Source organism: Salmo salar, chromosome ssa22 (assembly GCF_905237065.1).
Source record: "Salmo salar chromosome ssa22, Ssal_v3.1, whole genome shotgun sequence".
In the NCBI taxonomy this organism is placed as follows: domain Eukaryota; kingdom Metazoa; phylum Chordata; class Actinopteri; order Salmoniformes; family Salmonidae; genus Salmo; species Salmo salar.
In genome coordinates, this window is record NC_059463.1 from 16,101,532 (window position 1) to 16,125,662 (window position 24,131).

At 41.6% G+C, this 24,131-nt stretch overlaps 2 protein-coding genes across 5 annotated transcripts in view; one reads left to right on the plus strand and one right to left on the minus strand.

Moving 5' to 3' along the window:
* The first annotated feature begins 105 nt into the window (after window positions 1-105).
* Window positions 106-6,333, plus strand: traip (TRAF-interacting protein). Of its 4 annotated transcripts, none has more exons than XM_045705352.1 (16): window positions 106-159; window positions 1,402-1,513; window positions 1,664-1,721; window positions 1,865-1,951; window positions 2,087-2,126; window positions 2,244-2,371; window positions 2,469-2,563; window positions 2,670-2,783; window positions 3,910-3,997; window positions 4,118-4,207; window positions 4,328-4,416; window positions 4,532-4,687; window positions 4,800-4,851; window positions 5,005-5,112; window positions 5,342-5,392; window positions 5,619-6,333. In XM_045705352.1, the coding sequence occupies exons 2-16, from the start codon at window positions 1,416-1,418 to the stop codon at window positions 5,730-5,732; spliced, it is 1,368 nt and encodes a 455-aa protein (XP_045561308.1). In that variant the 5' UTR covers window positions 106-159; window positions 1,402-1,415; the 3' UTR covers window positions 5,733-6,333. The 4 variants fall into 4 exon arrangements, with proteins under 4 accessions (XP_045561308.1, XP_045561305.1, XP_045561307.1 ...); XM_045705349.1 differs by lacking the exon at window positions 106-159 and adding an exon at window positions 385-588; XM_045705351.1 differs by lacking the exon at window positions 106-159 and adding an exon at window positions 407-658.
* Window positions 6,334-6,924: 591 nt separating this feature from the next.
* Window positions 6,925-24,131, minus strand: part of LOC106582870 (metabotropic glutamate receptor 6) — a 37,833-nt gene continuing 20,626 nt past the window's right edge. The window contains exons 3-12 of the mRNA XM_014166437.2: window positions 17,145-17,361; window positions 16,853-16,988; window positions 16,550-16,704; window positions 16,265-16,405; window positions 15,950-16,150; window positions 15,039-15,178; window positions 14,165-14,788; window positions 13,682-13,993; window positions 8,242-8,477; window positions 6,925-8,107 (exon numbers count right to left, since the gene is read on the minus strand). Of these exons, the coding sequence (XP_014021912.1) occupies window positions 8,104-8,107; window positions 8,242-8,477; window positions 13,682-13,993; window positions 14,165-14,788; window positions 15,039-15,178; window positions 15,950-16,150; window positions 16,265-16,405; window positions 16,550-16,704; window positions 16,853-16,988; window positions 17,145-17,361 (2,166 nt within the window). The 3' untranslated portion in view covers window positions 6,925-8,103. The remainder of the gene's footprint in view (window positions 8,108-8,241; window positions 8,478-13,681; window positions 13,994-14,164; window positions 14,789-15,038; window positions 15,179-15,949; window positions 16,151-16,264; window positions 16,406-16,549; window positions 16,705-16,852; window positions 16,989-17,144; window positions 17,362-24,131) is intronic.

Sequence of the window (24,131 nt, forward strand, 5' to 3'; positions counted from 1 at the left end):
ATGTCAGGACAGAGGGAAAGGTTGGGGGGGGTATGATGGGTAATCCCGCGGGATTTGGAAATGCATAAATAGGGATTACTGTCTCATCTTCTTTCTTTCTGTTCGGGGCCTTGATCTGTTCCTATGGGAGTGACCCTTAACTCGACATGGTATAATTGTGTACGTTCGGCATTTAGCGGCGTGGGCTGTGGCCTGAACAATAGCCCAGTTTAGGAATAAACCTGTGTTCTGACCTGTACACCTAGAGTCCGTCTCTTTTTCCTTTATGACCCAGCCGGGTCATTACAATTTTTCATTTTCTTCTTCACGATTGGCTGATCCCTCCTGATGACCCGGTTGGACATGACTCCAACAGGGTCACCAGGAGGGATCAGCCAATGAAGTTGGAAGTCCCACACTGTTGACTACATTAAAATGGTGGAAGCGCTCAATGGCGCTGCGGTGCCAATGCTAATTCAGCCTTTTGGCCACTAGAGGCCCACTATTAGTCATTTGTTCACATTGGAAACGACAGGCCGTGGTCTATCTTGAGTTAGTTATGAACCCACTCGCTTGGGCTGGCTAGCACATCATGTTCTGAGAGAGAAGGTACAGGGTTGCAATCGTTAGTACAGTTTCGTTTTGCAACAGAAACGAGTTTATTATTCGACAAATTCGGGTATGTCCCTCCCCGTTTCGTTCAGTTTAAGAAACGTTTTGCAACAGAATCGGCGTAATGAATACGCCCCAGTTGTTTCGCTATCATTGAATCTTGTGGAATTAAGTATTTTCTCCACATTTTCGCTCGTATTGGATACGTTCCCGAATGCTTATATTTTCACTTCACGAGGGTTTGCATGGCCTTGATTGCCACAGATCCGTTCATATTTTCTGCGGGCCTAGCTCGCTATTTGTGTTGGGGTTAACACTATTTCAGGGTTTATCTCAGAGTAATCTCTTCCACGGCAGAAGTCAGACAGAGAGAGCAGACAGGAAGATATCTGAACGTACCATTTTGATGATTACGTACACGCAAGGGGCGGGGACTTTCACGTTCGAACTGCGCCGCGCGAGTGTTGTGTTGCTAGCTGGGTGTAAACAGGTTTCGATAATTATTCTAACTGCAATGAATAATATACGGATTAATGTAACAAATACTCAATAGCTTTAAGGTAAATACGGGCGAATGTATGCAACGCAACCTGCTGTATCGTAGGTGACAATGAGGGTTAACAGCTATCTAGTTGGCTAACGCGAGCTAGCCGGCTAGCTAGGTTGCTAACTATTGGTTAGATAACTTGGCAATAATAACAAAGCTAGCTAGCTAGCTAGCAACTTAACTACAGGTAGCTGATATCAACATTAGAACCAGCAAACATGACTATGTTGAACACACATGATAACTTGCTTTTTTCTTGACAGGGTTTTCTTCAAAAATGCCTATTCGTGCCTACTGTACCATCTGTTCAGATTTCTTCGATCACTCAAGAGATGTGGCTGCCATCCACTGTGGGCACACCTTCCACTATGAATGGTGAGTTACCAATGACTGTCAGAGGAATCAGTCTCTACATTAAGGAAATAGTATGACTAGCCAGTACTTGTGGCCCTAGCCAAATGTAGTAGTCTAGCTATTGTTGAATGTCAGTTGTGTGTAACTTTTCACTCCTTCCTCTGCTTACAGTCTTCTTCAGTGGTTTCAGACTGCCCCCAACAAGACATGTCCACAATGTAGAAAACAGGTAGGACTAACTTGCTATACTGCTGACCCCTTTCTGAACACTGGTGTTTCATTCTGCACACATTACATCAATCCCATTCATCTCAAAATAACCCTACAAATACTTTTTCTACATGTTTATCTTTGTCTGGACTCTCCCCTCAGGTTAGCACCAGACACATTATCAACAAGTTGTTCTTTGACATTGGTGGTGAAGGAGAGGGATCCTCTGCAGATCCAGAGTGTTTGCAGGTAGGCCTACACCTGGAGGACTACCATCTTGACTCACGTTGTGGCTACATTAAATAGAACATTGTCATTGCATGTGAATTGGGGATATTATTGTATGATGTCGCTTATTCAGTGTTTAATTTTTTTCTTCTGCAGAACGAGCTCGATAGAATGAAAGCTGTTTTAAGTACCAAAGGTAAGAGGCCAGTGAACACAACTGATGCTTGCTTTGATAGACCACGTGTCATTATGATGGTGTAACTATTTTTGGCATTTGGATAGCTGAAACATTGACTTGTATTTCTATCCTCAGAGAGAGACTGGAGGGACAGACTGAAGATGCTAGAGGGCTTGAAGGAGACTGTGGACAGGCAGAAGAAAGACCTGGACAGTGTTAGGAAGGAGATTGGCGAGAAAGAGATGCTCTGCTCAGTTCTCAGGGTAGGACGTTAAGTTGTCAAACGTAAAGCCAAATGTATTTACATGCTCCTTTCTACCTGACATGTCTCTAACATTTTGAGGGTTTTGGAACTTTCAGAAACAGATGAAATACCTGGAGAACCAGCAGAGTGAGACTCAGGCTGCTAAGGAGGAGGCCCGACGACTCAGGACCAAAATGAAAACATATGAGAGGTAGCCCACAGACTCACACAATAATCATTTTCTGACTTTTGTGCCAACCCAAACCATACTGTGCTGGCTTGTATATTTTACTTGTGTGTGTCCTTGTCCTTCCCAGTCTGGATGTGGTGTTACAGGGTCAGAGGGCTGAGGTGGAATCCATGATCAGTGACATGGGTGTTGGCCAGGCTGCCGTGGAGCAGCTCTCCATCTTCTGCATCTCTCTCAAGAAGTAAGGAATGTCAAACTTTTACACTATACACTGAGTATAGCAAACATTAGGAACGCTTTCCTAATATCAAGTTGCACCCCTCCCTTGCCCTCAGAACAGCCTCAATTCATCAGGGAATGGACTCTAGAAGCTGTCAAGCGTTCCACAGGGATGCTGGCCCATGTTGACTCCAATGCTTCCCATAGTTGTGTCAAGTTAGCTGGATGTCCTTTGGGGGGTGGACCATTCTTCATACACACAGGAAACTGTTGAGCATGAAAAACCCAGCAGCATTGCAGTTCTTGCGTCTGGCACCTGCTACCATACCCCGTTCAAAGGCACTTAAATGTTTTGTCTTGCCCAGTCACCCTCTGAATGGCGCACATACACAATCCATGCCGTAGTTGTCTCAAGGCTTAAAAACCCTTCTTTAACCTGTCTCCTCCCCTTCATCTACACTGATTTAAGTGGTATCAATAAGGGATCATAGCTTTCACCTGGTCAGTCTGTCATGGAAAGAGCGGGTGTTCTTAATGTTTTGCATACTCAATTTACATTGTCAGGGCAACAGTGTTTTGTAAGGATTTTATTTATTTATTTATTTATTTCACCTTTATTTAACCAGGTAGGCAAGTTGAGAACAAGTTCTCATTTACAATTGCGACCTGGCCAAGATAAAGCAAAGCAGTTCGACAACATACAAAAACACAGAGTTACACATGGAGTAAAACAACATACAATCAATGATGCAGTAGAAGAAAAAATAATTTAAAAAAAATTAAAAAGACTATATACAATTATAAGACTATATACAATGTGAGCAAATGATGTGAGATAAGGGAGGTAAAGGCAAAAAAATGCCATGGTGGCAAAGTAAATAAAGTATAGCAAGAAAAACACTGGAATGGTAGATTTGTAGTTTGAAGAAAGTTCAAAGATAAAATATAAATAATATGGTGCAAAGGAGCAAAATAAATAAAATAAATAAATACAGTAGGGGAAGAGGTAGTAGTTTGGGCTAAATTATAGATGGGCTATGTACAGGTGCAGTGATCTGTGAGCTGCTCTGACAGCTGGTGCTTAAAGCTAGTGAGGGAGATAAGTGTTTCCAGGATATTTACCAAGTAATTCCTATTATCATTTGCAGAGAGTATGAAAACCTAAAAGGGAGCCTCCGATATTCAAATGAAATGTCTGAAAAGCTCAAAAGGGAGGTATTTGCTTCAAACAACAAGGTAATACATGTATACATTATTTTTTTTTTTTAAACACATTAATTGAATTGTTCTGTGATAATGTGGGATGTCTCACCTACTTCCAATCTGAGACTGACACAGTTTCTCATGTCTCTGTAGTTGCAGAAAGCCACAATGGAGATGAACAGGACCAATGATGACCTGAAAGCTGTCCAAAATGACTTGACCAACGCAGACAAAGAGATCACTGTAAGGAGCCCTCAATTCTAGAAATTATGAGCACTATACAATTTGCAAAGCTATGTTATATTTGGGTAATAAAAATACTGAGTTTACTATTCCACTACTTTGTGTTTTTAACACTGTTAGAGTCTGAAGAAAAAAGTAGAGATTCTTCAAAAGACCCTGAGCACACCAACCCGCACTAACGAAGCCTTGAGCCGACTAGTCTTTGAGAGGTTTGTCACTTGACCAATTGATTTTCTACACAGCGAATGCTACTTATTATATAGATACCTTCTTGCTAGATCTGGTGTTAGTCACTAATTGGGGTCTTTCCCCCTTGTCTTTCAGCCCTGCCCCAGTGGAGCTGCAACAGCCCCGTCTCCACCAGCCTGCCAACAGTGAGGACATTGACCTTAACATGACCTTTGACATCACCACACCTGACCTGGTGGATAAGAGGGCGTCACAGGTCCCATCCAAAAAGATGCGTCTGGATCCAGCCACGTGAGTCTCCCTCTACAGTGTGTCATTGACGAGGGACATATGCTCCTGACACTTATTTGTTAAACGTTTCTGAAGTATTGATCATATTTATCTTATGTTCTTTCTTTCTCAGGTTGTCGTCCTCGCCAACCAAACACCGTGACAGCGCCTCGTTGGGAAGCAAGGTATTTTACCACTTCCAAGGGTTCACCTAACACATGCACCATATGTACTGACTTTGTGTTGACCACATTGCTCTGGATACATTTAAAGCTAGACGTGTTGTACTTTAGTGTGCATGGCATGCCATAATCTTCTGTGTTTATGAATTCTCCCAGGCCAGAGAGGAGGCAGCGCCAATGGGTACATTCTTCCGTAATTCCATTCTGTTCAGGAAGAAGACCTTTGGCAGCATGCTGGACCCCCAGAGGAGTAAACTGGGAGCTGTAAGTAACCTGACTCTATTCTCTTTCCCTCACAACACTGCAGTTACTGTATGATTGTTCTGGTGTTTTTCTTACTATGAGCCTGTTCCACATTTTCACACCATCAATTACAGTGAAGTACAGTGCATTCCACCTAATGACTTCCAAAACATGACCCACAAATGTCCTTGCTTTCCTGTCTTGTTCCTGTCAATGATATGACAAAATGTATGGCTATCTCATATTCCAGGTCAGAAGTGGTTATGATGGACTTGGAGGGAGAACCAAATTCTTCCAACCTGTATCCATTTTCTTAAACCGTACAATTCAGGTTTCCTGACTGGTATTTCTCATTGAAGTGGGTGTTGAAGTACATATTGTGACTGAATTATATCCTCTATGATGTCTATTGATAAATGTATGTTATACATTGCTTTAACTAATCTCATAGGAAACAATCAGGGAGGAACAGGGAAATGCCATTTGTTATGGAATGCCATTTTCCTTAACTCAGCCACCCACACCAGTCTCCTTTGTCAGATATTCGCCCGCTTACGATGAAGGCAAAGAGAAAAAAGGTTTCCCGACCAGCTCCTCCCAAGATCCCCACCTGTCTTACTCTGGACAGTTTTCTGGAGTGACCTATGACCTGTCCATCCGATTAATACAGACGTGTCAGATGCACCTCTGACAGTAGGGGCCAGCCGGTCTGGAACAATAGAGAGAGGAGCAACCTGAATAGGTTTACCGGTCAAGTAAAAGGACTATGGTCTACTTTGGTTTGCGCTTCTTACTTGAGGGCTTGCTCCAAGCTTTGGGCATGAATGGGAACAGCAGATGGTTTGGTGTAGAATATTTGTTTTGGTGTATTGAGACTTCTTTTGTCTCATCATGAAACTCTGTCTGTGTGTAGTAATCTTGTTTTGAGATGTTTCATCTAATTGTAATTAAGTGTGCGGTACAGAGTTATTCTGGGAACTTTCCTGCATTATGAGCATCTGTGAAATGTCAGCCATTTGACTGTTGCACATTACAAAAAACCTCTCTTTCGCACTTGAACATTTGTTTTACTAACACTGTCTGAATATTGTAATACAGCACTGTATTGAATATTTGTTTTCCACTTCCCCAGAACATCATCCTCTTGTTTTTAGTGCTATTTATTTTAGATACATACTTTTACTTGTGATTATTGCGTAAGATCTCTTATGTTTGTGAAATAATAAACTATAGTTTCCTTAATTGTTGAGTGGGGTGTGTTAATGTTTTATTTTTTAAGTCTACACACTATGCATCTCACTATGATACTGTAGCAGAGATGCCCTCTCCACAGCATGGTCCAGTAATGTGCCCTACAGTCCACTCCATGCTACAGAATGGTTAAGTTTCTTAGCCAGCACTTTGCTGTTTTACTGTACACTTTTAATAAATCTCCAGCAGGGGGCAGTGTAAGCATGATGGCAGCCTCACAATGGCTACAGTTACAGAAGTACAATAGTATGAAGGTGGAATTATTGGGTTTTATCTATATTTTCGTTTTCACAGTATTTTAAGTAAAAATTAATTTAAAAAAATTAGATTCCTGAAAACTTGAGCATAGTCCCAGCCAAGCCAAAAAATAATCTTACTGCAAATAACTTAATGGAAACTGTGCTGCCTCCACTGCATTGTGTTCTGACAAAATCAGAACGCAATACCGCTCGGCACAGAGTGAATGCTACACGCATGCGTTATGCGATCTAGGACTGCTTGGAGTGTGACCTGAACTGGGCTATCGTCATTTTGTGGACCATTACAGTGCCACAGTATTCATTTTCAAATACGTTTACATAATTTAAATGATATTGTAGTGATTTTATTTTAAGGGAAACTTGTAACATTACATACATTTTGAGAACACAAAACAGTGATTTAATGGCACAATATTGAAGAACACAAGTGATCATTGATGCTAAAACCAGCGATATTCTCAGTGAACTCAAGTGTTACCATTAACTGTTCTCATAATCGCAACACCAGCAGCACTATAAAGAGATTGTTCTTAATCTACAGAAATGCCATACGTTGTTGTGATTCTAACAATTGTCTCAGAACACAATATCCTGTTCAGAACCACTGGTTTCCAATTTAGAAAGTAGCATTGTATATATAAGTTATTACTGCTAAAGCAATTAACAGCAAACTAAACCAAAGCATAACAGAACATGTTAAAATGGTACCTTACATGAGATCTGGCAGTATTGATGTCAGTAATCAGAATTTCCTACAGTTGTTTCTCTTTACCACTATGTCATTCAAGAACCCTACACTAGTTATTCCATGATAAAGTGGTGCATAGAAAAGCAAGTTCCTTCCAGTGTAATCAGTAAAAAATAACAACGCGTCAAAGTTGTGACACCCATACAAACAGTACTGTGGAAACATTCGTATAATGTACACACAAACTCACAACCCATGCGGTGCTGATAAATCAAGTAAACAACAAAGCTTGTTCTCAAAGGATCCTACTTTAGGTCCTCCAGTCAGGAAAAGGTTTAACATTTTATTAACTATTGATCCAACTAATTGTCCTGAGGAGAGAAATCAAAGAGAACTAATTAATTGCCATGGTCACTTAGACATATCCTAATGTAAAAGAAGACTTTGTCCTGAAATCTAGCAAAGCTGTCCACAGTGTTCATTGTGGACAGCTGTCATTTATTTAATTGTTTTATTTAACCTTTATTTAACTAGGCAAGTCAGTTAAGGACAAATTCTTATTTACAATGACGGCCTACCCCGGCCAAACCCTAACGACGCTGGGCCAATTGTGCGCCGCCCTATGGGACTCCCAATCACAGCCAGTTGTGATACAGCCTGGAATCGAATCAGGGTCTGTAGTGATGCCTTAGACCGCTGCGCCACTCGGGAGCCCCCTCTCACATGTGAGGGAGTGCTTTGCCAAGAGAGACCATTATAAGCTGTCATCTGTTAGGTGCCAGGTGTTGTATTCATCTCTGGTTTCCTGCTGGATTATCTAAAGTGATTGAAGAGAGAGACAATTACCAATTGTTTTAGTGAAAAATGAACACTAATCTGTTTCTATATCATTGTGAATACATACAGTAGCACAGGTGAGGGATCAGTGGATACCGCCGCTGCTTTACTCACTGTGATCGGTCAGGCACTATGGCACTACTTTTGGACTCTCCGTTCTTCTTGTCGTCTTTCTGGGAGAGTTGTGAGGTCACTGTGGAAGCCACAGCCTTGGAGCTGCGCTTGCGTTTCTGCACGTTCTGCTCCGGTTGGAAGATGATGACGTAGACCTTAGGGATGTACAACATGCCCAGGGACACCGTGGCACTCAGGCTCATGGACACCGTCAGGGTGGTGGTCTGGATGAACATCTAGAGCAGAGGGAAAACAGGGTGAAGGTTAATAATAAATACCTCAGTATACACCTAGACATTTTACAATAGGGTTTGGATTGCCTGGCTGAGGACTATATGAATTGTCTGTGTTGCGTTCACAATTCAAAATATTAGTTTTCCTGATTTTCCTTTCTATCCTATGCCTATCCTTCCATCTATTAATCTGATAATACCCCCGAGAATGAGAATATAGTATTTTGATAATATTCTGAGAACACAGTAAAACTGTACATTCAATAATTCATAATAATAATGTATGGAGGTTGTCTTACATAATATTTTCCATGGCAATCCCCATGACATACCTTTATTATACCTAATTATTGTATGAAGAATCAACAGGAGGTGAAATAGGAGGTACACAGTATACAGATGTTGTTTCTTCATCTGAATGTTCAAGGACACAGCTGTGTTTTTAGCCTGGGATGAATGATTTATATTCCAGTATAAGCACTGAGGAGTGGTGTTCTATTTATGGGCCTTCAGAATGTCTATTCACATGTTGTTCCTCTGTTGTCAGGCTGGCAACAACAATACTAAGAACAGACTTGTGGTCTGAGTCCGATGCACTGACAATTCAAAAGCAGTACATCTCATGAATAAATGAAGAAATACATGGAATAAAAAAATAAATAAACAAAGACCTAAAGTGCATTTGGAAAGTATTCAGACCCCTTGACTTTTCCCCCATTTTGTTACGTTACAGCCTTATTCAACAATTAATTGAATTGTGTTTTTTCCCTCATCAATCTGCACACAATATCCCATAATGACAAAGCAAAAATAGGCTTTTAGACATTTTGGTAAATCTATAAAAATATCACACGTACATAAGTATTAAAACCCTTTACTCAGTACTTTGTTAATGCACCTTTAGGGGCGATTACAGCCTCAAGTCTTCTTGGGTATGACGCTACAATCTTGGCACACCTGTATTTGGGGAGTTTCTTCCATTCTTCTCTGCAGATCCTCTCAAGCTCTGCCAGGTTGGATGGGGAGCGTCGCTACACAGGTTTTTTCAGGTCTTTCCAGAGATGTTCGATCGGGTTCAAGTCCGAGCTCTGGCTGGGCCGCTCAAAGACATTCAAAGACTTGTCCTGATGCCACTCTTGCGTCGTCTTGGCTGTGAGCTTAAGGTTGTTGTTCTGTTGGAAGGTGAACCTTCACCCCAGTCTGAGGTCCTGAGAGCTCTGGATAAGGTTTTCATCAAGGTTCTCTCTGCATTTTGCTCCGTTCATCTTTTCCTCAAACCTGACTAGTCTCCCAGTCCCTGCCGGTGAAAAAAATCCTCACAGCATGATGCTGCTACCATCATGCTAGACCGTAGGGATGGTGTCAAGTTTCCTCCAGACTTGAGGCTTGGCATTCAGGCCAAAGAGTTTAATCTTGGTTTCATCAGACCAGAGAATCTTGTTTCTCATGGTCTGAGAGTCTTTAGGTGCCTTTTGGCAAACTCCAAGTGGGCTGTCATGTGCCTTTTACTGAGGAGTGGCTTACATTTGGCCACTCTAACATAAAGGCCTGATTGGTGGAGTGCTGCAGAGATGGTTGTCCTTCTGGAAGGTTCTCCCATCTCCACAGAAGAACTCTGGAGTCCTGTCAGAGTGACTATTGGGTTCTTGGTTACTTCCCTGACCAAGGCCCTTCTCCCCCGATTGCTCATTTAAGAATGATGGAGGCCACTGTGTACTTGGGGACCTTCAATCCTGCAGAAATATTTTGGTACCCTTCCCAGACACAATCCTGTCTAGGAGCTCTACAGACAATTCCTTCGACCTCATGGCTTGGTTTTTGCTCTGACATGCACTGTCAACTGTGGGACCTTATATAGACAGGGGTGTTCCTTTACAAATCATATCCAATCAATTGGATTTACCACAGGTGGACTCCAATCAAGTTGTAGAAACATCTCAAGGATTGAGCTCAGGATGTACCTGAGCTCAATTTAGAGTCTCATAGGAAAGGGTCTGAATACTTATGTAAATAAGCTATTTCTGTTTTTGTATAAATTTGCTAAAAAAAAAATAAAAAAATGTTTTGTTTCGTCATTATGGGGTATTGTGTGTAGATTGATGAGGAATATTTTGATTGCATACCTTTTAGAAAAAGGCTGCAACATAACAAAATGTGAAACAAGTCAAGGGTCTGAATACTTTTCAAATGCACTGTAGCTATATAGCACAATATCCCTTATCTTCTCTGTCCTCGTCTTTGTCATGTTTCTTATTGGCTCTCAATGTCCTGTCCAGCACTGATGTGGCAACGCATGGATGACCAGGGAGCACTGTTCATCACAGCCATTCATATGAAAGATAGACTCAGCGATATGGTGTAGATAACAAAGTGTGTCAATTTCCACAACAATTAAGAGTGTTGACGCGAGAGGCTCAACTTCTCCACTCTTTTGGTGCCCTGGCTACCACGCTGTAACAGCGTGAAGCGAACCTGTGCACAGGTGCAGATATTGTGTGTGAGACTGTGTGAGAGCAAAATCTTGCAACTCGCTCATCTCTATATCTGCGGTGCTGCAACTTCATTTTGAAGAGTTTACCATTAAAGACATTACTGACTCCAGGCTAGTGCTAGGTACAGTATATGTATGCCTCAGCCACTTCTGATCTTCTTTTTCCTCTAATTGGTCTTTTGACCAATCACATAAGGTCTTTACACAACAGATCTCTTTTAGAGCTGTTCTGATTGGTCAAAAGACCAATTAGTGAAAAAAGATCAGAATTGGGCTGCCTGTCTAAACGCAGCCAAAGTGGCATTGAAGTATGACAGACAACAGTTCTAATGAGACTTAGGCAATCCAGAACAGAAAGGGATCTTTTCTTGTCAGGTGCATCATCAAGCAAGTCAACCATCTGCACGAAAACAACACACATTTCTGCATCGCAGTGCTTGAGGCGTTCAATCACTACAGCCCCGGGTTCACTACAGCCCCGGGTTCAATCTCAGGCTGTGTCACCAGTTGGACAGTGTTTCCTCCGACATATTAGTGTGGCTGGCTTCTGGGTTAAGCGAGCGGTGTGTCAAGAAGCAGTGTGGCTTGGCAGGGTTGTGTTGTCAAGAGCCATGAGGACCATGGCTCTTGACCTTCGCCTCTCCCAAGTTCGTAGGGGAGTTGCAGCGATGGGACAAGACTGTAACTACCAATTGGATATCACGAAATTGGGGAGAAAAAGGGGGTAAAGTAAAAAAATAACATATATATATATATATATATATATATATATATATATATATAATAATTCACACATTGAGGGAAGTCAGTAGAAAAATGTAAGAAAAATAGCCAACCCCCCTAAGTTTGCCAACACCTTCCATTCACACTTCCCTATTGATCAACTTGCAATTCTTTACACTTTTCTGAGTACCTCTCAAAGTCTAATGCATCAATACCCTTGCATCCTATCTAATAACACTCCTTCCCTGTTGTACTGTTTTAATACTGTCTGGTCAAAAATGTCAACTAATGCGATCTGACAACTAAATGTTATTGATGCTATATTTAGATGTTCTAAGCTGTAAGTGTGTAATTGAATAGCATGTAGTGGATATTTTTTTGTCTCTCAGAGACCCATTTTGCCACTGAGCTTGTCTGACCTCTTTTCTGACCTCTTTGATTCATTTCATTTCGATTTGCAGAGGTGAAAAGACTAAAGACTTAATTTAGGCTGACTGATTTAACAACACACTCTACTAGTCTGAACATACACTACATTGCCAAAAGTATGTGGACACCTGCTTGTTGATCATCTCATTCCAGAATCATGGGCATGAATATGGAGTTGGTCCCCCTTTGCTGCTATAACAGCCTCCACTAATCTGGGAAGGCTTTCCACTAGATGTTAGAACATTGCTGCGGGGACTTGCTTCCATTCATCCACAAGAATATTAGTGAGGTCGGGCACTAATGTTGGGCGATTAGGCCTGGCTTACAGTTGGTCTTCCAATTCATCCCAAAGGTGTACGATGGGGTTGAGGTCAGGGCTCTGTGCAGGCCAATCAAGTTCTGCCACATTGATCTCAACAAACCACTTCTGTATGGACCTCGCTTTGTGCACAGGGGCATTGTCATGCTGAAACAGGAAAGGGCCTTCCCCAAACTGTTGGTACAAAGTTGGAAGCACAGAAACATCTAGAATGTCATTGTATGCTGTAGTGTTAAGATTTCCCTTCACTGGAATTAAGGGGCCTAGCCAGACCATGAAAAACAGCCCCAGACCATTATTCCCCCTCCACCAACTTTACAGTTGGCACTATGCATTCGGACAGGTAGCGTTCTCCTGGCATCCGCCAAACCAAGATTTGGACTGCCAGATGGTGAAGCATAATTCAACACTCCAGAGAACGCGTTTTCACTGCTCCAGAGTCCAAAGGTGGAGAGCTTTACACCACTCCAAGAGACGCTTGGCATTGCACATGCTGATCTTAGGCTTGTGTGTGGCTGCTCGGCCATGGAAACCCATTTCATGAAGCTCCCGACTAACAATTATTGTGCTGACGTTGCTTCCAGAGGCAGTTTGGAAATCGGTAGTGAGTGTTGCAACTGAGGACAGACGATTTTTACGCACTTCAGCACTCGGCCGTTCCCTTCTGTGAGCGTGTGTGGCCTACCACTTCGCATCTGAGCTGTTGTTGCTCCTAGACGTTTCCACTTCACAATAACAGCACTTACAGTTGACCGGGGCAGCTCTAGCAGGGCAGAAATGTTACGAACTGACTTGTTGCAAAGATGACATCCTATGATGGTGCCACGTTGAAAGTCACTGAGCTCTTCAGTAAGGCCATTCTACTGCCAATGTTTGTCTATGGAGATTGCATGGCTGTGTGCTCGATTTTATACACCTGTCAGAAAAGGGTGTGGATGAAATAGCCGAATCCACTCATTTAAAGGGGCGTCCACATACTTTTGTATATATAGTGTACCTCCTTCTTTTAAATCCTGACCATTGTTCCGCTGTCAGACAATGAAGAGGATGCTGAACATACTGTGAGTGCCGCATGGAAAAAAATCTGATATTAAAGGTAACAAACTAGCATTTGATAACAGTCTAGAACCTATTCTAGAAAACATACTTTAGTTCTAGAGTTGCTTTTTTAAGTATATACAAAATTGACTTTCTCTGCCAATGGATAAATACCAGCAAATATAGAAATATGATTGATTTTCAAACCTTCTCAGTAGACTGTGCTGTACCAAAGAAGATGGGCACAAAGGCCAGCCAGATGATACAGGTGGTGTACATGGTGAAGCCAATGGGCTTGGCCTCGTTGAAGGTCTCTGGCACCCCTCTGCTCTTGATGGCATACACAGTGCAGGTCACCATCAGCACGATACTGTAGCTCAAGCAGAGGACCAGGGCCAGGTCGGACATGTCACATTTCAGGACCCCACGTGCAAACTCTGGGTTGGGCGGCCGCTGCTCCTCATAGTCTATGATGGTGTGTGGGGGCACCACTCCGAACCAGATGAAAATGCCAAGTAACTATGGAGATACAGAGAATGATCCAAAGATTGATGTGGCCCATGATTCAGCAGATCAATCTAATTCTACTGTATACCATTCCAGATACCATTTCCTGTCTTTAACAAGCACTGTTGTATTACTGCCTTGTTTTCATCAAATGCAATAGGATAGAGGCAGCAACTCACTTACCTGCACACCAATGAGTATAAAGGTGATGATCAGCTGAGAAGCAGGGCTGATGAACGGAGGTGGCGTGACTGCTTTCTTGCCCTGCTCAAAGATACGGTATATGCGGTTGGTCTTGGTGAGCATAGCTGAGTAGGTAATACACATGCCCAGGCCCAGCAGCAGCCTGCGGAATGCACACACTGGGGCGCTGGGCTCTGCGATCATGAGGAAGGTGATCAGGTAGATGAGGAAGATGCCTGTCAGGAGAACGTAGCTGAGCTCCCGGCCGGAGGCTCGGACGATGGGGGTGTCGTTAAAGCGGATGAAGGTGATGATGCATCCGGAGGTGGCCAGGATGCCCAGGACAGCCAGGAACACAGGGATGATGGCCCAGGGGGAGCTCCACTCCAGTTTGATGATGGGTGTGGACCGGCAGCCTGTTCGGTTTGGCATGGGACGCATATCGAAGGGACACATGTCACAGTTTAGCTCATCCAGCTGGTATTGATATCCGTCACACAGTTCGCAGTGCCAGCAACAGGGTACACCCTTCACCATCTTCTTCCTCTCTCCTAACTCACAGGGGAAACTGCACACAGAGTCAGGGACTGCACGGTCCCCACCCGACCACTGCATCTCCTCAGCCTTTAACAGAGACAGAGACAATGTTAAAGAACATTAAGTGAACTCCTGAAGTAGTCACATCATGTCATTACTGGGGAAAAGAGAATGAATGACTAAATGGAGCTAAATAAAAGTGCATGAATAACTGGAATGAGTTTGCTTAAATTGAAAGGTAGTTAACTCAAAACACAAACAGTACATTCCTCAATGCAATAGCAACACTGATAAAGTGCATCATTGAAAAATAAAATAGACCAAAACAAATGTTTACATTGAGTCGCAGATGGTTTGTCCACTGGCCAATACACCGGTAGCCAGGGTTGGTGGTGTTGGAAAGTTGGAACTGGAAGATGTCATAGCGACCAGGAGCATCTCCATTCTCATTGAACATGACCCCAGTCCCTGCACTGCCTGTTGGATAGAGGAGCAAGGATTTTTAACAAGGCTACACGCTAGTGGGCCGTGCAATGCTTTTACCTTTGAACAAAGAAAAATGAAACCTACGGTGAACCTAAGGCTCATGTCTTACGCAACCAGGGCAAAGCTGACCATAAGATTCTTCCTGCTGAGGGTTCCTTTCCATACATGCTATTTTTTTTCTGTACTCTCTGTTCCCTTCAAGCATTCAATCAGAGAGGGCTTCCATACAAGCAAAGGTCATCCACAAACAGGGAAAAGGAAATAGCTTTGCTTTTCACAGAAAGCTTCTTGGACTCCAAGAAAAATATTTTTCATGAAAGATGGAGATGAAAAGAGGAGTGTTTCTTGTGTATGAAGAAAGAAGAGAGGCTGCCCTGGGGAAGAATAGTGCATTGAAGAGGTTAACGCAGAGTGCAGTGACGTCTTCAGACTGACTTCCATCCACACGTTTTTGGAGTGACTGACCTCTCAGACTAACCTCTCCGATGGTATGTGATGGGAACCAGTAGTGGAAAAGGCTTCATGAAATCAGGACATTTCCTCTGTTTGGGCTTTAATTAAAAATATATATAATTTCAATTATCAAGAGTATTATCTAATTTGACAGCCACAACAAAAAGAAAAGTCAGGATAGAAGGTTAATTTTCAAACTCGATCCAAACAAAGTTTATTGAATGTTCCCAGACCTGATTAACTGCTGCTCCAACGGAATTGCTCAAGACTCCTTTTTAACAACCCCTGGTCTGTACATTTCCAACTCACCATTAAAGTTGACTGAGCGAATGTAATGGAGCAGCTGACTCCCTTCCACTGGGTCCATCTTCTCACAGATGCCCATGGAGCCCGGACAGAGATCCAGGTGCATGCTGTGTAAGGCATGGGCCATGGCATACACCGCATCTATCACAAACTGTACTTTCCCTTCCTGCTCGTACTGAGATTCCTGTGCGATTCTCTCTTCCCCTGAAGAAGGGAGGAAGGGTGGCATACAATGGATAAAACCTGTGTAGCCTGTAAGTAAATCTGCTTATTTGAGATAAACCTTTGAAATATGTCAGAAATAATCTCTTCCCCTACCTGTACATTTTCTTCTACCAAGGTCGTACTTGATACCTGGTCGAGTGAGTTTACATTTGAAGTCGTCCTCCCAGTATTCTGCAAACCAGATGTTCCTTCTGTTGTTTTTCAGAGATCTCGAGGTGAAGTAGTTGTCAAACCCTGGGCAAAGGACCAACAGAGCATCACTATCACCTTATGTTTAAGACTTTCCCAGACTTTCCCATCCCCCACTAAAGTTAAATTCATATTGAATAACAAAATACAATGTATCTCTGCAATATCTTTTTCATGTGTTTGCCTTACCATCGATGGAGGCCCTCTTGGGGAGGATGGTGACAGCCCCCTCAGCCACATCCTCCTGGTCCAGGATGGGGGAGCTCTTGGCCCCCCAGCTGTCAGAGCCCACAAACAGGAAGTGACCCGTCAGGTTGGCCCTCTTTGCTGCCTCCAAGACACGTCTGTGATAAGTGGTGATAATGGATTAGCACACTGGACCTTCATTAGCTCTAGAGTCTATAGGAACTTGACAATGTGGAGCTTAAAGAACAAGTAGCATGGTGGTTATGTGACAACAGTCCTAGGGAAAGGAACTAGTTTGCCACTAACCTGATGTCGTCCTCATTGGCAAAGATGATGACCCCACGAGCATTAGAGGTCTCCATTAGTCTCTTGATGATCTTATCAAACCCACCTGGTTTCGGCTCTCGAGGGATTTTGATGGATTGGCCGATGCATAGACCTCCTGAATGAAGGGAGAAGAAAGACAAGACCCAAACCAAGGCTGCTCCTCCATTGGACGTCATGTCCTCCCCATATAGTACCATCAGTTCTAACACTATATTGGCCATGGTTAAGCTACACCAGAACATTTTAATTCACCACTAAATTCGGTACAAACCTGCCTCTCGAGAAATCTGGAGGAAGGCATCGACGCCGCTCTCACCGTAGTTTCCTTCTGAGGCCAGTGTAGATACATAGTTCCACCCCATAGCCTTGACGATGTCCACCATGGCCTGGGCCTGGTAGGAGTCAGGAGGGACCACGCGGGAGAAGAACTCATAACGACTTTTGTCACTCAGCTCTGGAGCCGTGGACGCATAACTAATCTGGGGGATCTGAAAGATACAGACGTTACATGATGTTTCCCTGCTGCATGGTTTTAAGAAGAGACCGGAGACAGTCATTAGATTCAAAAGGAGGGTTAATGGATGTTGGACAGCTACTGAACCAGACACCATGTGTTATTATCAAATCAATCTTCGTCGGGACAAATCAGACACAGTTGGTAAACTAACCACATAATACCTTATGATGACACGTTGCCAGTAATTGAGAGTACTGAATAGTTCTCACATGTCCAGCCAATGTAACCCACTAGGACATGGCGACATTCATCCACTGTAATATTTCTAGAGCTTTACTACTGGTTTATGTCGGCAATAAAAACCAACGTCATGGTGAAATACAGATGGTAAATTTCACTGCTGTAAAAGCATTTGTTTGAAAAAAATTAATGGATGAGAGGATTAATTTACTGGTGTGCTACTTCCTTAATGACACAGTTTATGTGAGTGGGCTTGACTCTGATCCCACTAATGCCCGCCCATGGCTTGATGAGAGGTTCTTTAGAGGGAGTAGAGAAAGGTAGACACACAAAGGGTTGTGAAGGGAGAAGAAGAGAAGAGGGAGAGAACCATTTCACAGATTATCTGGAAGGATTATATGGGTTTTAGTCAAATTACATTGAACACAGAGGGACAGAGACAGAGATCAAGAGACAAGGTTACCATATCTCAGCTGTAAGCCATACAATATATTTAATTCTGATGGTCACGTGCAACTTAAATTTGCTGCTTTACTTTAACTCTTTCTCTCTAGTGGGAACATTCATCTATTACTGTGATATGTATGGCTCCTACTAGTTTATAATCTTCTGTCTGGGAGGGTGAAATTCTAGTGACCAAACATTGATGTGATCAATGATAACATCATCTTCAAATATTTACATTCCAACACTAATTCCTAAAGCAACATGAAGCCTCCTTTAATACAAAATACAAGGATGCCATAATTTATCTTCAAAATCAATTAATTATGGCTGTCAGACAGTCCATCAAAAAAATAAATACATCTGTAGACTGTTATGCTATGTTGCAACCCTAACTGATTCTTTGGCCCTCCCATGTACATTTCAGTGCCATGCGTGTTGAGTTCAATGACATATCCAGGGATCTCTGACCTCAACCCCATAGACAAACCTAACCTTTTTCTGACAGGAACATTTAGAGCATAATTATCTAGATTTCCATTCAAATGTAGTTGTAATCCTTATCATTGGCATAAAACACTCATAACTGAACTGACTTAGAGTAGCTGACATGTTATGTCAAGGTGCTATGACACATTCCTCCTCTGTGTAACCCATTTTCATTCAGAATATACTGAAATTACTGATGGCAAAGCATCAGTAGGCAAAGTATTGTTTAGTAGATGCGCTAGCACTCTCCATTTATAGAATCCTGCTCTATAATTGCACTGTCCCTGGACCCTGCCTTGTCTTACCTCTAGCCCTTTCCCATAGCTCTTACAATTCAATCTCAATGTTTGTGTAGTCACAATTCAAATGTTTGTGCTGAAATTCAATAAAATACCACAAAGAACATGTAGTTCAGATGTCATGTTAGAATATTATGTAATGTGATTAAAGAGAACAATCATTCAAATATCTGATATGGGCAGAAAGCTTAAATTCTTTTAATCTAACTGCACTGTCCAATTTACAGTAGCTATTACAGTGAAATAATACCATGCTATTGTTTGAGGAGAGTGCACAATTATGAACTTGAAAATGTACATAATAAACCAATTAGGCACAGTTGGGCAGATTTGATGCAACATTTTGAACAGATATGCAATGGTTCATTGGATCAGTTTAAATGTTGCGCATACACTGCTGCCATCTAGTGGCCAAATTCTAAATTGCGCCTGGGCCTTTCTCTTGCATTTCAAAGATGATGGTGCAAAAAAAGCATGTTAATTTCTTTGTATTATCTTTTACCAGATCGAATGTGTTATATTCTCCTACATTAATTTCCACAAACATTTCCACACACTTCAAAGTGTTTCCTTTCAAATGGTATCAAGAATATGCATATCTTTGCTTCAGGTCCTGAGCTACAAGCAGTTAGATTTGGGTATGTAATTTTAGACGAAAATTGAAAATAAGGGTCAGATCTTAACTGAGTAACTGTGCATACTCTAAAAAAGTGCATACTGGGAAATGGCAAAATAAAGGAATCGCTGGAGTAAATGAGGGATAGAAAGTATATTGAAACCACAGGTGTTTCCACACAAGTGTGGTTTCTGAGTTAATTCAGCAATGAATTCCATCATGTTTAGGGTATTGTAAAATAATAGAGTCAGCTATAACTCTGAGTTGGACGGGGACAGACTATATAGAGCACCTAGATGGACAGTATAGCAAGCAACTGGACGGCCCCGCCAGGAGGAACCGTCGAATGGATGTTGAACTGGATGCAGTTCCGCATCCAGTTCAACATCCGCTCGTGGACTGCCCCAGGCCGGGGCTGTCCAAGTGCACTATACATTCCGTCTTAGAGCCCACGAGTGGATGTTGCGCAGGATGCAAGGACGTCTCAGTCAGAGAGAGCCACTGCTCAACTGGACGTGGAAGTGTAACCAGATCTGGACGGATTCTGCAGTGATTTGCATTTTGCCTGTACATTTCATAATATATGTTTTTTTTTTATAGGCTTATATGTTGTTTTGGACTATTGTTTAAGACATTCTTTCAGATCAAATTCGATTGTTATTGTTTCAAACATTTGTTTTGGTTGTAGCAGTTGGGCTAGCTAGCATGCTAGCTAACAAGCATACTGGTTTGGTTAGCTAGCTAGCTAGTACACACTAACTATCTAGCTAGCACAATACAGCACTAGCTAGTTGGGTTTGTCTAGCTAGCACAATACAACACTTGCTAGATAAGTTGGGTTTGGTTAACTAGCTAGTACACACTAGCTTGCTAGCAAGTACACTAGCTAGCTCAATACAACACTTGATATCTAGCTAGTACAACACTCACTAATACACATATGTGCTTGAGCCAGACCCTACTGAACCCAACTCTCACTTGGCACTACTTGGTGGGCACGGTGTGTAGTTGATCGTCACTACACATTGTGACCCACATGCCGTGCACCCCTGTCTGCGGTCCGCAGATAGACCCTACTCATCTAGCCTAGTTATTTGTATTCCAGTCTGTCCATGTAGCCAGTTGGCTCTTTGCTATGTTAAAATATGTTATTTGTTCTAATGTCTCCAATTCATAAATGTTCAATGTCAAAACATAATTTGATAAACCACCGACAAGGCAAGGCAGTTTACCATTCAATTCAGCATGTATTTTTCCAATATTAGGGTACGAGATAACTTTACAGTGATCACAACTTTAGTTGGGTGATTCTGCAACTACGGACACTTCTATGTCCTCGGGGTAAATGTTGAGGATTGACACACCTACTCATTCAAGGATTTTTACTATTTTCTACATTGTAGAATAATTGTGAAGACATCAAAACCATGAAATGACACATATGGAATCATGTAGTAACCAAAAAAGTGTTAAATAAGTCAATATATATTTTAGATTCTTCAAAGTAGCCACCCTTTGCCTTGATGACAGCTTTGCACACTCTTGGCATTCTCTCAACCAGCTTGAAGGAGTTCCCACATATGCTGAGCACTTGTTGGCCAATTTTCCTTCACTCTGCAGTCCAACTCATCCCAAACCATCTTAATTGGATTGAGGTCAGGTGATTGTGGAGGCCAGGTCATCTGATGCAGCACTCCATCACTCTCCTTATTGGTCAAATAGCCCTTACACAGCCTGGAGGTGTGTTTTGGTCATTATCCTGTTGAAAAACAAATGACAGTCCCACTAAGAGCAAACAGCTTAAACTTGTTTTAAACGCTAAGAAAACAAATGTCATGTTTTTTTCTAGGTCTAAACTCTCAGTTAGAAACACTTTTGTAATCACTAGCTTGGATGGTACTCAAATCAAACAGGTCTCTGCATATAAATATTTAGGGGTATGGTTAGATGATAGGCTTTCTTTTAAAAAACATGTTACTGAATTGGGAAAAAAGCTAAAATTCAAGATAGGGTTCCTTTACAGAAACAGGGCTTATCTGTCCTTTGTAAATAGAAAACAAATTGTGCAGGCTACTTTTATGTCCGTTTTAGATTATGGTGATATTATCTATATGTATGCATCGGCAAACACATTAAAACCACTGGATGCTATTTACCATTGTGCACTCAGGTTTATCACGGGTGATAGTTACAAAACTCATCACTGTATCCTATATCAACATGTGGGTTGGGCCTCTCTATCTGTGAGGCGAGAGCAACATGCTCTCTTGTTTATTTATAAAGCGCTTCTTTTAAAACTACCTCCATATATATCATCATTAATTTCCACTAGATATACACATTTTAAACCCAGATCACAGATGTGGATTACATTAGAGACTCCTGCGGTCTCCACAGAGTTGGGTAGGACTGCCTTTAGTTCCTTTGCGCCTTATTTATGGAACAAACTGCAGATCCAACTTAAGTTAGACACTCTGGTGTCCCTTGCCCATTTAAAAAATGTTATGGAGGATCAATATGATATTGTCTGTGATTGTTTCTGTTGAATTGTGTCTTTGTTTTGTATGTTTCAAATGTTCTTGTCTGTATGCCTAAAACTGTACATGTCAACATGTTTACACAGGGCACAGCCATAAAAGAGATCCAGGTCTCAGTCTGTTTTCCCTGTTAAAATAAAGATTAAAAAAACTAACTAAAAAAAACAGATGGGATGGCATATTTCTGCAGAATTCTGTGGTAGCCATGCTGGTTAAGTGTGCCTTGAATTCTAAATAAATCACAGACAGTGTCACCAGCAAAGCACCCCCACACAATCAAACCTCCTCCTCCATGCTTCACGGTGGGAACTACACATGCAGAGATCATTTGTTCACCTACTCTGCGTTTCACAAAGACATGGCGGTTGGAACCAAAAATCTCAAATTTGGAGACCAAAGGACAGATTTCCACCAGTTCATTGCTTGTGTTTCTTGGCCCAAGCAAGTCTCCTCTTTTTATTGGTGTCCTTTGGCAGTTGTTTTTTTGCAGCAACAAAGGCCTGATTCACGCAGTCTCCTCTGAACAGTTGATGTTGAGATGTGTCTGTTACTTGAACTCTGTGAAGCATATATTTGCAATTTCTGAGGCTGGTAACTCTAATGAACTTATCCTCTGCAGCAAAGGTCTTCCTTTCCTGTGGCGGGTCTTCCTTTCCTGTGTTCGTCCTCATGAGAGCCAGTTTCATCATAGCGCTTGATGGTTTTTGTGACTGCACTTGAAGAAACTTTCAAAGTTCTTGACATTTTCCGTACTGACTGACCTTCATGTCTTAAAGTAATGATGGACTGTGGTTTCTCTTTGCTTATTTGAGCTGTTCTTGCCATAATATGGACTTTTACCAAATAGGGCTATCTTCTGTATACCACCCCTACCTTGTCACAACACAACTGATTGGCTCAAACCCATTAAGGAAGAAAGAAATCCCACAAATTAACTTTTAACAAGGCACACCTGTCAATTGAAATGCACTCAAGTTGACTACCTCATCAAGCTGATTGACAGAATGCCAAGAGTGTGCAAAGCTGTCATCAAGGCAAAGGGTGGCTACTTTGAAGAATTTAAAATATATATTGACTTATTTAACACTTTTTTGGTTACTACATGATTCCATATACTTCATTTAATGGTTTTGATATCTTCACAATTATTCTACAATGTAGAAAATAGTAAAAATAAAGAAAAACCCTTGAATGAGTAGGTGTGTCCAAACTTTTGACTGGTACTGTAAATGTTAAGTTCACACAACAATCACCCCAGACTTTTTTAACACCTTTCTATCAAGTATTTTAGCTACTTCTCAGATGCATTTTATACCTACATTTCCCTGTTTTGCTCTTGTCCCTGATCCAGACATTTGAGCTTCTACTATGTTTTTCTATAAAAAGACATTAATAATTACACATTATATAATGTGATCTACTCTAGAAAGAGTCAATGGCATAAAATCTATATCAATATTTATTTTGAGTATGCCCTTTATATATTTTTTCACACAAAATATACCTGTCCTTCGGTAGTGGTGTCATTTTCACCACTGAGGACAAATAACTCATTAATAAACTTTTTACAAGAGAATGTTACCATGGAAACTTAATGTGACACTGAAGCACATGGCTGCAGCGGACATTTGTTCCAGATGTGATGTCCAGAAGTTTGCTTGTGTAGAGAATATTCTTCTTGTCAGACATTTCCAAACAGGCTATAATTTCTTTAATTTGTGGTAGAATTTTGTATATTTTATGTATTTATTGTAAACTATATGCTAGTTGTAATACTAGCCAAAACATGTTAAACAGCCTGTCATTTTTCTGCAAAAACTGTACGAAGCATAATTTCGACCACAGTCAATTCCACCACAAACTTAACTGTGGTGGAAATGACAGAACGTGGAGGAAGAGGAATGAAAAGTCGAATACTCGCAGGAAGGAAAAAGGTTGGAAGAGGTCGCTCAAAAACATACAGAGATCTTTGCATTACAAATGTCAAACTTGATAATGCTTTACGGAAAGCTGAGAAATACAAAAAAAGGTATTCCCCAAAGACAAAGACAAAACAGCAAATGAAGGGAACTCTGAATAACTTGAGAAGGATTTAATTGTTTAAAGATTCCATCATTGCAGAGTTAAAGCAAAAGTATCAGAACATGTTCAGGGCCAAGGACAAACAAGTGGCTTC